The 14745-nt window shown below is 40.0% G+C and overlaps 1 protein-coding gene across 1 annotated transcript in view; it reads right to left on the bottom strand.

The window, feature by feature from the left end:
• The window catches only part of hcn4l (hyperpolarization activated cyclic nucleotide-gated potassium channel 4l), a gene marked incomplete at its 3' end in the record, with an annotated part of 38396 nt that extends 27462 nt beyond the window's left edge, over nucleotides 1-10934 (bottom strand). The window contains exon 1 of the mRNA XM_079809242.1: nucleotides 10074-10934. Within this exon, the coding sequence (XP_079665368.1) occupies nucleotides 10074-10714 (641 nt within the window). The 5' untranslated portion in view covers nucleotides 10715-10934. The remainder of the gene's footprint in view (nucleotides 1-10073) is intronic.
• Nucleotides 10935-14745: the final 3811 nt, after the last annotated feature.

Here is a 14745-nt window from a genome sequence, read left to right as displayed (position 1 = left end):
TCTGCCAAATGCATAAATGTAATTGTCTACCATCATTTCCTCAAAATAAGTATTATGATGTTAGTAATCACAAACACTAATCTAAAAACCGTACTCATGGATTCCTTGAGAACGCTTCGTGAGCTCAGACCCTGACTGATGCTGGAAATGGCTGGCTGTCTGGTTGGGCTATTACTTCTCGTTTATGGATGAGTTCCCTGTTTGGTAATTGGATGTGTCGTACGTATGTAAATGAAAGGGGCTGGAAGACATCCAGGAGACCTCCTCTGGCAAGACCGCCATTTCATCAATAAAAGATCTGCTGGGTGAAACGTTTACACAAAAACACGCAGCCATAATTGCTGAACGCAGCATTAATTACCCCATTGGCCCTTCCATGCCAAAATTAGCCTTTTTTGGTAGCACAATAATGCTTCTAATATTTCATGCTATTTTACAGTATTTGCCTGGCTCTTTTCCCCCTGTGAACATAATTTGATATACACCACAAACTGAAGTCGTTGATTAGCCTTCTTCATTTATAGCGTGGTAGAGAGCTAGTTGGTAAATAAATTCCAGTCCTTTGCTGCCGAATTGTAATTAAGCAGAAATCGATCACATAGAGGGTTGATAAACCGCCCAGCTCGGTATAGATTGCAATGAGAGACTGAGGCTCGCAGCATTTCAGAGTTTTCCAGTGGGAATAGGTGTTGTTTGACACCACGGACAAGAAAAAAAAAAACATTGTGTTCGATTTTAGACTTGGCCCTTATATTTGTGTGTAAATAGGTCACAATGTTTTCTTCAGTGACAAATTGCTTGCGAAATGATCACAGAAACAATCAAAAGCAGATTAAACATGAGCTCACAAAGTATCAGATCATGACTGAAGGTTACACTTATCAGCAATCATATGAGCGTAAACAATCATAAACATAAAAAAAGCTATGTATTGTTTCACGAACAGCTATGTGTCTATTAAAACTAAAAATTGGGGTTTTGATGTTTTTTTGTCCAGTAACCTATATGGTAAATGTATATAAAATCTCCCATCTAACAGGGAACATTCTCAGAACATTATGTCAAGGTTCTGTCAAATTTATGAAAAAATGTTCATCCAGAGTAATGTTAATGAAATGTTTGTTCAATGTTATGGTTTCTCTAATTATGTTCTTAAAACGTTAGCACGTTTTAAAGTGTTTTTCTGAAACATTTAGTTTGTCTAACATTTTTAACATGTTACTACTTGTTTCAGAACGTTCAGAGAACATTCAAAAGAAATGTTCCCATCATTTTTGCAAAATTATAAAATGGAACGTTTTGAACATTCAGGCAACATTCAGAAATAACGTTTTCATTACTTAATGGGAACATTAGCAAAACGTTCTTAGAAAATACTTTTGTTTGCTGGGTTCTTGTCTGGGAAAACAGTACAACATATATTAATAACTCATCCTGCACTTCACAGATTTGTCCAATTAAAGCATCTAGCATCTTGCATAACCTACAAAAAGATGAGCCTTATGATACAGTATATACCACTCAAACTTACTGTTTTAATAGGAAGTACTCTACATCCTCACAGCAAGACAAACTGTGCTTTGCTTGAAAATCTATTTCATAGAGTTTTTAAATACATCAACCAGCACTTAGAATAGAAACAAATGAAGGATCTGGAGAGAGAGAAAAAAATCAAGCTAATATTATATGCTGCTTCTGTGGCAAGATAATACTATAATCACATGTATGTTAAATACCTACTTTTAAGTGTAATATAAAATCTGGGTTTAATCAAATGGAAAAATACTACTTCCACACTTTCGCATTGCATGGCTCTATTTTACATAGCTTGAAATGAGCTTTGGGGGAGATTAAACAAGAACAAACCATCTATAGGAAGTGTCACTAAATCTGCCAGATTATTCTCAGACAGTTTTCAGATTATAAAGGATTTGCCATTGACATTTAGCCTTGGACAGATGCTCCAGTGGTCAAAGCAGTCAGCAGGCAAAAAGAATAAGTAATACAGTAACATGTGCTGAACTGTTTGTACCATACACTTATGCAAGAACTAAATGACATGTACCAATACTGAAACAAGTTTTAAAACTACATAAATGCAGTGATTATTAAATGATTTGAATAGGATGAAGTTATTTATATAAATGTACGGATGCGCAAGGAAGAGGTGAGGCGGTTTATTAAACAAACACAACAAAGATCATTCAAACCAGGCAAAAATCCAAACAAGAAACACAAATTCAGACGGTAGAAGAAAAACGCAACAGCTTTACAACAGGGGGGTAAAGACTACGGCTGCGTCCGAAATCGCATACTCTCTTAAGTACTTATTTTGAATTACTCCACGACTGCTAAAAAAGTATGTTTTATATAGTATGAGTGTGTGTAGTATGAATGTAATCTGGACGTACTACCGTCGCCATGCCGTCGTTATCATGTGACCTACCAGTGTCAGTTACGTTGCTTCGCTGTCATTCACAAATCCTCTCCAGTGGCATCATGGGATACTAAAGTGTCCATCGTATGCACACTTCTGAATCTCGCTGGAGGTAGGTCATCCGGGTACTTTTTGCCTACTCTTTTATGAGTACTGCGAATTATGACATGCTTCTTTTATAACACTGTTTAGTAGGGAAGTATGTGATTTCTCAGTCTTCTGAAACACAGGGGTATATACACGGGGCTAATGTGGAACAGGCGAAAGTAATCAATCGCTATGAAAAACAAACGAGTAACCATGGAGGCAAAAGCAAACAGGAAGTAAACACATGAAGTGAAAAAGCAAAACAACAGGAACAGAGAATACACTTCAACATACGAGTCCTTGAACACAAAACAAAGGAGGATGAGATAGGAATTGTAAAAAAATGTATTTAGAACAAAACATAATCCCTGTAAAATGTTACATTTATAGTTTTTTAAAATTAGAAACCCATATTTAAAGCTGCAGTCCGTAAGTTTTGCGCCTCTATCGCCATCTCTGTTTGAAACCTGCAATTGCTTTTAGTTGCGGAATTATCATTTTCAGTGGATTGTGCATCGGCACGGCTCCTCAGCGCGGATGAATCTAATGTTTCGAGGAGTTTGTGTGGCTGTCATTCATTTACCGCACCGGTGTGGATACTGTACGTGATTAAATCTAACGATCGCTTAGCTCATATCACATCAAACCGTGCAAATTATTATTATTGTTATACTTTGTTCTCAAATTTTTATGTTAACAATATCAGCATTGCGTGACTACATGTATTTAGTGTGTATTAGCGTTACTTGTAGATTTCAATTTCTGAACAGTCTAGAGATTCACCGAATCCAGGATTTGGTTTCGGATTTGGCAGAATATTGGGCTTTTTGACGGGGTTCGGTTTCTGCCGAACCTTAAAAATGTTTTCCACCGAACCGAACCCTAGGCTTGACGTAATGACGCTGGCGTAGATTACGGGAAGGTGTTTACCTAGCGAGCAGGGACTGTCGGAGGAGGAAATATTGACCTGAAACTTAATTTAGACCCTGGTTCCTGCGGTCGAAACACACCAAGTACCAGCCCAAAGTCCCTAGTTCCTGGGGATAGTTTCTGCGGTGGAAGCGCGGCTTAAGTGGTCCGTTCGAATGCAAGCTGTGAGAAAGTGGAACTTGTGAACAGAAAACGTGTTGTTTGGCAGTATTTTCAGTCAAAAGAAGACGATTCAAGTTGAGCTACATGTTAAATTTGCAATGCCGATTTATCTCGTGGTGGCAAGGACCCTAAACAATAGCCGCTGTTAAAACATTTGCGTATGAAACATCCGAAAGAATACGAGTTGCGCATGAGGGAATCTACAGACAGCAGCCAAAATGCAGCAACTTCAGGTAAAATTAAAAATACACTGTTGTGGACGTTGTTTACTTCATTAATGTGTTTACTGGTGATAATGGACTGAGGATGGGAGTAGGATTCGGTATGATTCGGCAGAATCTTAACCAGTGGATTCGGTATTCGGCCGAACCCCAAAATTTTGGATTCGGTGCATCCCTAGTACAGTCTTATCTTTTGCTTTTGAATACGGGTGAATCTCCAGTTGTCACAGAGGAATGACGTTGGGATCTTTCTGGATTACAATCCGCCATCAAAATGATCAATTTAATTATTCCTGTGAGAAAAGGCTATAAATGATCCGCCACCTGCAGCATCCTCACATCCGATATAGCCTAGTACCCGGGACTCCTTCTTTATGTATACAGACGTGATGTAACTACCAGTACCACTCAAATTATAACACATTATTACAAGCTTACTGTTGGGAATCGGGCTAAGGTAATGAAATTGAACACTGGCTGGTTATGTACTTGCTCAAAAATTGATTTTGGATCATTTTTTACCAAAAAAGTGACAGAACGGACTGCAGCTTTAAGACCACTTCACATAATTGTATACAATCCCTAGACCGTGTTTAATTAAATATTTGAATAAATCATATATTTCTCCACATTTAAACCAGATTTCCCCCCCCCTTAGAATAAGCACGGAAATTGGAAGGAAAAACAACAACAACAAACAGATTCTGTATGGGCCTACCAATTAGTTGGTAATCTCTTCATATCACATCACAGTATTTTCTTGGTCCACTTAATCTCAGGATTATATTATAGCCTGTAAGCTTCCATCATGTGTATATTAGCCTTTACACTGTCTATATGCAACAAGCAGCCGTCAACCCCCACTGTTACTAGACTAGAGCACTAATTGTATTGGGAATATCCAACTTCAGTATCGCTGTAACTACATTGTAAACATTATTCTCTTCTCAATTCTCATGTGTAAACATGCAATATATCATAAGAACATACACTATAAACAACCAGAAACCACAAGAGGCAGTCTTCAATGTCATTTGCAAGCAATATGATTCTCGGATTGTCACAATATACTGTAAAATGGACACCCGCCGTGGATATGAACTTGAGAAATACTAGCTTGGAAAAGTGGAGATAGTTCTGTGAAAAGGTCTAGCATTGTTTCATAGTTTGTGTGGCCTTCTAAAGTTTCGATTCCCCTTCATTTTGAAGTTGTGTGGCTCTTTAACAACCCTATTTAGGCTAAAAATCAACTAACAGATGAGAGCCACTGTTAAATGACAGCAGAGGGAACACATTTCATCCAAACAAAAGCCTTTGCAATAATCAGCTTTCTGTTACAATCTGCCAAAAATACACTCTCCATTCTCCTTCTCTATCTGTTGCTGCTTAGCATATTATGAGTCCTAATTGTCTTTCCCAATCCCCATCCCTCCAATTGTGATGATCTCTCTGTGGAATCTGTGTCAACTCTACTCACCAGATCTAGCCATCATCCCGAACACTCTGCACCAGAGCTCAACCAGTCGCTCTGGCCGCCGGAGTTCCCTGCAGAAAGCTAATGTGTTGGGTACATAATAATAGGTTTATGCAAGCCATGATTCACTTGGGTGGCTGTCATGCTGCCGTCATGCAAAATAATTAAATGAATACAGATAGCCTAAAGGGTGTTTCTTCAACTATGGGCACGTTTGGCCTTGTGGACCTTTAGAAAGTGAACTCAGCCCAGACCTACAAAACACTCACTAGTGTCCGGCATAGTAATGGATATGACAATGTTGATATGTTTGGTCTTGGCGGAATAGATCTGCTACGCTGCTGCTGCTTTTACAGAGCAAGTATAGGCTTGCTAATGCCAATACATACACGACACGCTGCTGTGAGCCAGTAAGACATGCTGCTGCTGTACAATATAGCGTACATGAATTACCCGTGGCAAAATATATACAAGTGGAGCTGGGGAAGGTGGAGGGTTTCTGAAAGCGTGCTGCAAACTGACCAAGTAATTAAAAGTTGAGCAGCGAGCTCATTGGCCACTGATACAGCAGGAACCAATCAGCTGTGCCCTATAGAGAACGCTTGCGCCATCTAGAGTTTCATAACAGAATTTTGCTGTATTTTAAAATGATCATACCTATAGTCCACAAACCTAAACTCCCAAACGTCTTTATCATAGAGACACAATGCTATCATGATCAAATGAAATAAGTTTTTGTGTGTACCACACAATACAAATATTAAAGCCAAACTATATGTATCAATGCAACTTTCATGAAGTAAAATCACTAAAGGCCGTCCTTCTACCAGAAAAAAATGTCCCTGACCGTGAACAGCAACACTGATCTATATAAATGTTCTCTATACAGATCAGTGACAGCAACAGAAGTTACATTATTACGCCGTTAGATGGCGGCAAAGGCTGACTTTATGAGTGAGTCACTCAAAAGCAAAGACTTTTATATTGAAAGGACTAAAATTTGTTGTGTGAACATGGGAACAAGACGCAACTGACAAATGCTTTGACTAGCGCTGTCAGGATGGAAACCCTTTTTAACTGTTAAAAGGACAATATATCAAGGACAAGACATTCAAATGGATTTTTTATTATGAACATAGGACTGACTTGAAGCCTGTATTATCGTGAAAAAACACAACTATTGACCAATCAGAATCAAGGACTGGAACTAACAGTTTTGTTAAAAGTATATGGCCAATGGTTTTTGATGTAAAAAATGAGGAATATATTTTGAAGAATGTCTGTAACCAAACAGTTGACTTCCATAGTTTTTTTTTTTTTTTACTTTTTCATACTATGGAAGTCAATGGGGCCCATTAACTGTTTGATTACGCATATTCTTCAAAATAATAAAAATAATAATTTGTTACATTTATGTAGCGCTTTTCTAGGCACTCAAAGCGCTTTACAAATAGAAGGGGGAATCTCCTCAATCACCACCAATGTGCAGGATCCGCCTGGATGATGCGACGGCAGCCATATTGCGGCAGAACGCTCACCAAACACCAGCTTATGGTGGAGAGGAGACAGTGATGAAGCCAATCAGTATATATATATGGGGATGACTAGGAGACCATGATGGACAGGGGCCAATGGGCAAATTTGGCCAGGATGCCGGGGTTACACCCCTACTCTTTATCGAAGGACATCCTGGGATTTTTAATGACCATAGAGAGTCAGGACCTCGGTTTAACGTCTCATTCAAAGGACGGTGCTTGTTACAGTATAGTGTCCCCATCACTATACTGGGGTGTTAGGACCCACACAGACCACAGGGTGAGCACCCCCTGCTGGCCTCACTAACACCTCTACCAGCAGCAACCTAGTTTTCCCAGTTGGTCTCCCATCCAGGTACTAACCAGGCGCAGCCCTGCTTAAAAATCATAAAATCAGGAAAATATAGGAAAAAAATATTATAGAATACAAATGATTGGTTATTGTTTAGCAGTGTATTTAATTTCTTAGCCAATTAAACCCAAGAGAACATTTTTTAATAAAATCTGACAATTAGAGAAAGGTCAGAAAACACTGGACATTTCTGTCCCCCTCACTGTTTTTTTGTAACTGTTCTTGATATACTTGTAAGATACGATATGTTGTTTATTATTATACTTTTTTTTTTTATGTATGATTTTACTAGACTAGAAATCTAGACGCACCCTAGCGGCAGCAAATGTAATTTGCAGCCAGGGTCGTCTAGCAACTCTACGTTGGCGTGCGAGCTGGAAAAAACCAAACTCTGGTCAGGCCAATCATATGTATAGAGTCGGTGAGCTATCAACTAGCTCCGCTTCACTTTCTTGGTTGCTCTGGTTGGTTGTAGCGCTATCCTATTGCGTGCAGAGGGAATTTGAAAGACAACCGTTTATCCCGCCCCTCGGATTGATGCCTGCCAATGGTGTGTTCCCAGACCCAACATCTTGATGTGGGTCTGGCTTGTCAGGCTATGATTTTACACTGATACTTTAAGTTTTATACCGGAACAATTAAATGGCTCAAAAAATGTAAACCATAACAACTTTCCTCTTAATATTTAAAATAGTGTGTTAACATTAACATCTCTTCTCAAAAGGGTCATGATCCTTTAAACGTTATGAAATGGCTAGACAAAAAATAAAATAAACATAACTAAAAAGTTTCCAAGAACACAAAAGTGCACAATATTGAAGAAACACCTATGAATTGTTTGGGCAAAGATATCCACATCCATTGCAGTAATATGTTTAGTGCATAATTAAATAAAAAGGGCTAAAATGTTTGTGATGGAGGATTTTTGTTTTTTTTTTATCTCTGTGAGAGAGCATTGCTTTCATTCTCCACTGAAGCTAATGGAGAAATGATGTGATGCACCATATTGTTTAGCAGAAAATTATATTTCCTACGCTTTCCAAATGCACTGCAGAACAGAGCTGCTCTGTGGTGATTCATTAAAAAGCACGTCTCTTTGCTTCCCCTTATTCCCGAACCCCTTGAACACTGACGCTAACCTTCCACCCCCTCTCAACAGCCTCCCCCTACATTCTGACACTCTCTTCTCATTTTCTGCATCAACCAGGTGATGCAATCAGCAAATGGAACTCCATGCATCGCCCATCCCTTTCCCTAACAGTGCTGAGGGAGGAAGGTCAGAGAGCACGAGGAGAGAGGGAAGTAGCAAGTGCAAGAGGAAGGAGACAAGGGCAAATGTGAAAATGACACCTGAAAATGCCAGACGACTAAGGACGTTACCTCTTGTGACAGGTGAATCTTTACAAATCACCTAGTGCTGTTTTTTTTGTTACACAGCAGGTCTCGCTGAAATAACATTTCTCTTTAAAAAAAAAACTTTATTTTTAAGAGTTTTCAGTCAGATGACAAGCATTTTGGATGGTTTCGCCAGTACAAATGCTACTGAAGTTAAAGGGAAACACTCTAAAAAAATCCATAAAAATAGGGTCCAATGAACTGTCCTAATACGGAATTTTCGTTTTTTGTCCATGCAAAGTGAAAAAAAAATGAGTTTGGACCCCATTGACTTTCATTGAATGGACAAAAAAAGTCTAAATATCTCCTCAATAACAGAATTTTCCTTTCTGTATGACTTTATATAAATGTATGGCTTATGTGGAACAGAAAAGAAGATTGTTTTTTTTGTCCATACAATGAAAGTCACTGGGGTCAAAGTTGTTCAAAATATCTTCTTCTGTGAAGATAAAGTCATACAGGTTTGGAACGACATGAGGGTGATTCAAATTTGACAGAATTTTCATTTCTGTATGACTTCATATAAATGTATGACTGGTGTTGGACAGAAAAGAAGATTGTTTTTTGTCCATACAATGAAAGTCAAAGGAAAAAAGCAGTTTTTCAAAATATCTTCTCCTGTGAAGATAAAGCCATACAGGTTTAAAACGACACGAGGGTGATTCAAATTCTTTTGACCTTTGCAACACTACTGTAGTTTACATCTTTCATTTCGACTGATATCCAAAACAACGTGGCAATAGCTCATTAGAAGCACACAACTGCTCAGTTTACACGCCGTCCTGACTGTGCGAAGGCCATGTGGTCCATGTCAGCTACCTGAATGTTAGTATACTGCCCCCTCCAACACAGACCGTTCAGCCACACCGACCAGAGTGCCATTAAATAAATTGTGTTGTCATAATCCTCTCTGATGTTTGCTCCCAATAATGCCTGTCGTCATGTTAACCCATTTAGATCACCCTATTTCTCTGGCCTGTGCAGAACGGACAACTCGGTTTGAGTGAAAAACAGCAGCGTTGCGTGAGAACGACACAAATCCAAATACGATTGTGTGACTTATTTCTCTGCCGTAAAGTGAGAGATTAGGGACAGCACACTCGTGTGACTGGTGCAGTGAAAGTTTTACACATTGAGCGCCAAAACAATCACAGAAACTCAAAGGCACGGCGTTGGTGGCACCGTTTGCCCTTGCATTATGTGTTCTGGCAATGTGGATGGTATCAATGTCATTCAAACAGGAAAGAGGTGAATATGACCAGGTGATGTTAGTGAAGGCAGCAGCACGGGCCTGGTTTGAATATCCTCTGCAAGCTCAAGGACACAGAAAACAAAACTATTGTGGTATACATGAAAATGGGCTGTATTTAATCTGCTCAGACATGTGAGCAAAGGACAAAATCACTTGAATTTTGGAGAGCCCCTTGCTGGAGGCCTAATGGTGGTGGAAACATTTGCATAAATAATTTGACTGGATTACCTGAAGTCACTGTATGGGTGAATGATCCAAAAGCCTGCAGATTTGACCCGTTCTTGCTCGCGCTCCACTGCCTTCTCGCTCCCGAACATTCGAAGCGAGAACTTGTTGACTCCCGGTTGAAGCATCGCTCCAAACTGCCTGTGCATGAAGCCCGCCGGGTACAACCTCTCGTCGTCCGGCAGGATCTGATCGATACCCTCCAACTTTACGAAAGTCGACTGTTCTTCAGAGGGCGCCTGCTGTGCCCCGTCGCCGCGGCCGCCCTGCGCGCCCTGGCTCTCTCCAGGTCCGGTGTGCTCCAAGGGACCTTCGTCCTCGGGGCTCGCATCCCCGATGAGGCACCTCTGCTCCGCCAGATCCGCGTCTGGAGCATGTCGACTGGTGATGGAAGAGAGGCTGCCCCTGAACCTCCGGCAGTCGCCGTTCACGTTGGTTCTGAAGGGTTTCCCCACATCGGTCTCCGCGTCTCCGCTCTTGGCCTCGCTGACACCTTTAGAGCTCCCCGTGGAGGGAAGATGCTTCATCTTGACACTTTTCCTCCGAGTGTCCTTGTCGCTGTCTTCGCCGTCTCGAGTCATAGCACCCTTGTGTCCAAACTGATGTGGCAAGCTATAGAGCCGTTTGCGCATGGAAGAATGCATTGTGATCGACCACCTTAACAGAACAAACGACAGTCGGTATCATCTGAGAAGAGACGGCGGCAGGAAAATAGGTCGTTAAAAATATGAATGCACAAATATGCATCCCGCTGCATCTGTAATACTAGACGCCGATTCCGAGAGCGCAGAATCAAAGCGCGCACACTGGATGCGGGAAGACGGACGGACGTGTCTGAACGGGAAACAATTTGACGCGCGTCTCAATGATAAATCATTGCACCCTCCTTTTCAAACTACTCTTGAAACAACACTTACGAAGCCCCCGGCCATACACGTAATCCAATGTGCAAAAGATGTCCAATTCAGTTGTGGTAACATGGGGATGGATAATCTATTACGTTGCCATAGAAGCGCAGACAGCAAGCAAATAAGCACGCACCACCTAACCCGACTGTTAGGGGTGTAGGGGAGAAAAAAAAGAAAAAGATATGGCATGACATTGCCTATCTTCAGCAAACGATTTGCTGATGTGTATTTTCGCCAAACAATAACATCAAAAATCTGAATGGCAAAAGTAACGTTTTTACGTCATTCGGTGTATTACGTCATGAAAGCCTTATGGAAAAGATTGTTCCATGCAAACAGCTGGGTATTGTTTATCAGTTGTCTTAACAGGATAGGGCTATAGGGCGAGAAGTATTCACAACAAAAAGTATGTATTCGTTTTTACAGTAGGATTCACGCAATTCAACAGCGTTTTTTTTAAACGTTTCAGTAACTATAAAAGTTGAAATCGCGTTGACTGGAGAAGGTAACCATAGCAATGGTTAGCAACGCTGTTTAGAATCAGTATCGGAGACAAAACACATCACTTTATTGCAGATTATTCACACAACATCATAAAATAAACTTTAGTGTTCATTAAAATGTCTTTAAATCACCACAAGATTAAAATTGACGATTCTTTTTTAATTGGAATATCGCAGTTATATAAATATAAATTTTTCTAATTCACATGCCCTTGTTATCATTAATCAAAAGAACTTCCTCTCACTCTTGCAGCATCATCTCTTCTCTTTGATGACGTGTTTAGTGGTGCGAGGGCGGGATCAACCTGTCACTCACATCAGATCGACCAATAGCAAGCCACAACAATCCAAGTAAGGTCCGATGGACAAAATCAAGTCCTGCCCTACATATTGCTTCTCGCGCGAGAAGCCGTTCACTCAGATATTCATCACAATAGGGGAGAAAAGTCTATCCCAACTTCCGTTTCATGCCGACTTTAAGGTAGTTGATGGTTATTTGGGATGCCGGAATACAATTTGGGCTGCATGACAAACCTAAAATGATTGCGCCCTGAAAATTACTAACAGGGATTCCCATGAAGGTCACTGAATAATTTGCACACCGCTTCAGAGTAGACTAATTTATTATTCATATTCAGGTACTTAGTTTGGTAGAGTTTTATGAAGATGATGCGATGAGATGAGACAGTATTGCACATAGCAGGTTAGGCCATATATAGTATGTATACTGTATATATATATACACATACTGTATATACACTGATCAGGCATAATATTATATCACCACCTTCCTAATGTTGTGTTGCTGCCAAAACAGCCCTGACCCGTCGAGGCATGGACTCCACTAGACCCCTGAAGGTGATCTGTGGTTACTGGCACCATGATGTTAGCAGCAGATCTTTTAAGTCCTGTAAGTTGCGAGTTGGTGCACATTGTTTTGCTCTGTGGCACGGCGCTTTATCCTGCTGAAAGAGGACACAGCCACCAGGGAATACCGTTTCCATGAAAGGGTGTACATGGTCTGCAACAATGCTTAGGTAGGTGGTACATGGATGGCAGGACCCAAAGTTTCCCATTGCCCAAAGCATCACACTGCCTCCGCCGGCTTGCCTTCTTCCCATAGTGCATCATGGCTATTACCTGGGGAACACATGGCACCATGTGTTCCCCAGGTAAGTGATGCACACACACCCGGCCATCCACGTGATGTAAAAGAAAACGTGATTCATCAGACCAGGCCACCTTCTTCCATTGCTCCGTGGTCCAGTCCTGATGCTCACGTGCCCACTGTAGGTGTGCATCAATGAGCCTTGGCTGCCCATGACCCTGTCGCCGGTTCACCACGGTTCCTTCCTTGAAGCACTTTTGATAGATACTGACTCAGTCGTCTAGCCATCACAATTTGGCCCTTGTCAAACATTTTTCCTGCTTCTAACACGTCAACTTTGAGGGCAAAATGTTCACTTGCTGCCTAGTATATCCCACTCAGTAACAGGTGCCGTGATGAAGAGATTCAGTGTTATTCACTTCACCTCATAATGTTATGCCTGATCGGTGTATATGGCCTATTGTTATCAGACAACAATGCCATTATTTCTAAAAAAAATAAAATGGTGTGGGGGATGGGCAGCTTTCAGGTTTGGTTTATTCAGGTGTAGCTGGTGGACAAGTATGCTAAAGTGAAGCTGGTTGAACAAGATAGTGTTGCTGGTTATACTAATAAGTGAGGACAACAGCTATGCTATTCTTTATAGAGATGGGTCTTGTTTAGATGTTTATGGCACATCAGTGTGATTAATAAAAAAAGAGCATAATAAGAGCATCACAACTACGTAAGTCAATACATATAATTATTCTTATGAGTAATAAAATGATCTGACATATTCAAGCCATTCATTTTTAATATATCCATGTTATGGCACGTTTTAATGTTCAAAAACGACAGCAGAAAACCCTTGTTTTAAAACAACTGTGCTTCAACTAATGTCCCTGTTTTTACTGTGTGGTCCAGATACAACACAACATGTCAGATGGTGAAGCCAGGGCACCAAGTGATCTGATGAAACTAGATACTGAGAGAATAATGGCACTATAATCTGTAAGCGCCGGGGCAAAGACAGCTTTCTGCCTTTTGAGCAGAAAATGCATTGTGACAATCACTGCCTTTCCAGGAATCATCCATCCCTATGGCTATGGTGGAGAAACGATGTGGGATTATTCTGTTTGGATGGGATTTGTGTGTGTGTGTGTATATGAAAATATCATCTTTCATTCTGCCGTACGGTAACCTGCTGTCTGCGAATACAACTCAGTCAGCTAATATCACCTTGTAATATTGGTATGGATTTATAGCGTACAGGTCACAATTATGAGCTATTATGAGATTAAAAAAAAAATGCCTCTCACATTTCAATGTTCTATTTTATAGTAATTTGCTATATAAAACATATGCATAAAATGCATATTTACACCACAGACATGGTTTAAATTGAATAGCTAATAATGAGAGTAGATGATAAATGGTATCTCCAATACCGTTGCACAGCTAATTTTTGTTGCAATGTCTATAACTAGGAATGGAAAAAAACATCCAGGCACATTAAGCGTTTGGAGGGTCTGAAGTTTCAGCCTTGGTCAGCAATGCCCCCCTCTGGTGTACAGACATATTTGTTTTAGGACTGCAGGCTAGGATGATTATTTATTAAGAAAATAAAATAAAATACATAAACACCCCCACAAAATATGTTAATACTGAAGCAGATGGTATCTACTTCGGAAACAATATTGTGCACTTGAATATTTTTTGCTTGCATTCTAATATACACTGATCAAATCTGGTGTAGAAACAATTTTCACTCAGATATTTGTAGTAAATTTCACAAAAAAGGGGGGAAGCTACACATTGAATTAAACTTGAAATTTTGAAGTATTTTTTTCTAGTAAATCTTTTATTAACAACCTTTAGTGTAGAACCCTAGGCTTTTAAATAAACATTTATTCCAAAACGTTCTATATACGGAAAAATCATATTATTACATAATGTATAACCCTTATATGCATGAATGTTTCGCCAATCATCATTATATATTCGGGTCTTTAGCGACCCGGATCTATATCTAACATGGATGTATCTCTAACTGCTGCAGCAGTATAAAATCATCCTAATATTTTAATAACAATTATAAAAGAATAAAAATAAAGAATATTTCGTTACCTTTTGGAACTTTAAGGATTCACTTTGTAGCAAATCGCTGAGCCATTTCA

Source organism: Gobio gobio, assembly GCF_949357685.1.
Source record: "Gobio gobio genome assembly, chromosome: 25".
NCBI classification, from domain to species: Eukaryota; Metazoa; Chordata; class Actinopteri; order Cypriniformes; family Gobionidae; genus Gobio; species Gobio gobio.
The sequence above is the reverse complement of the archived record's forward strand: the minus strand, read 5'-3'. Positions and strand labels throughout refer to the sequence as shown.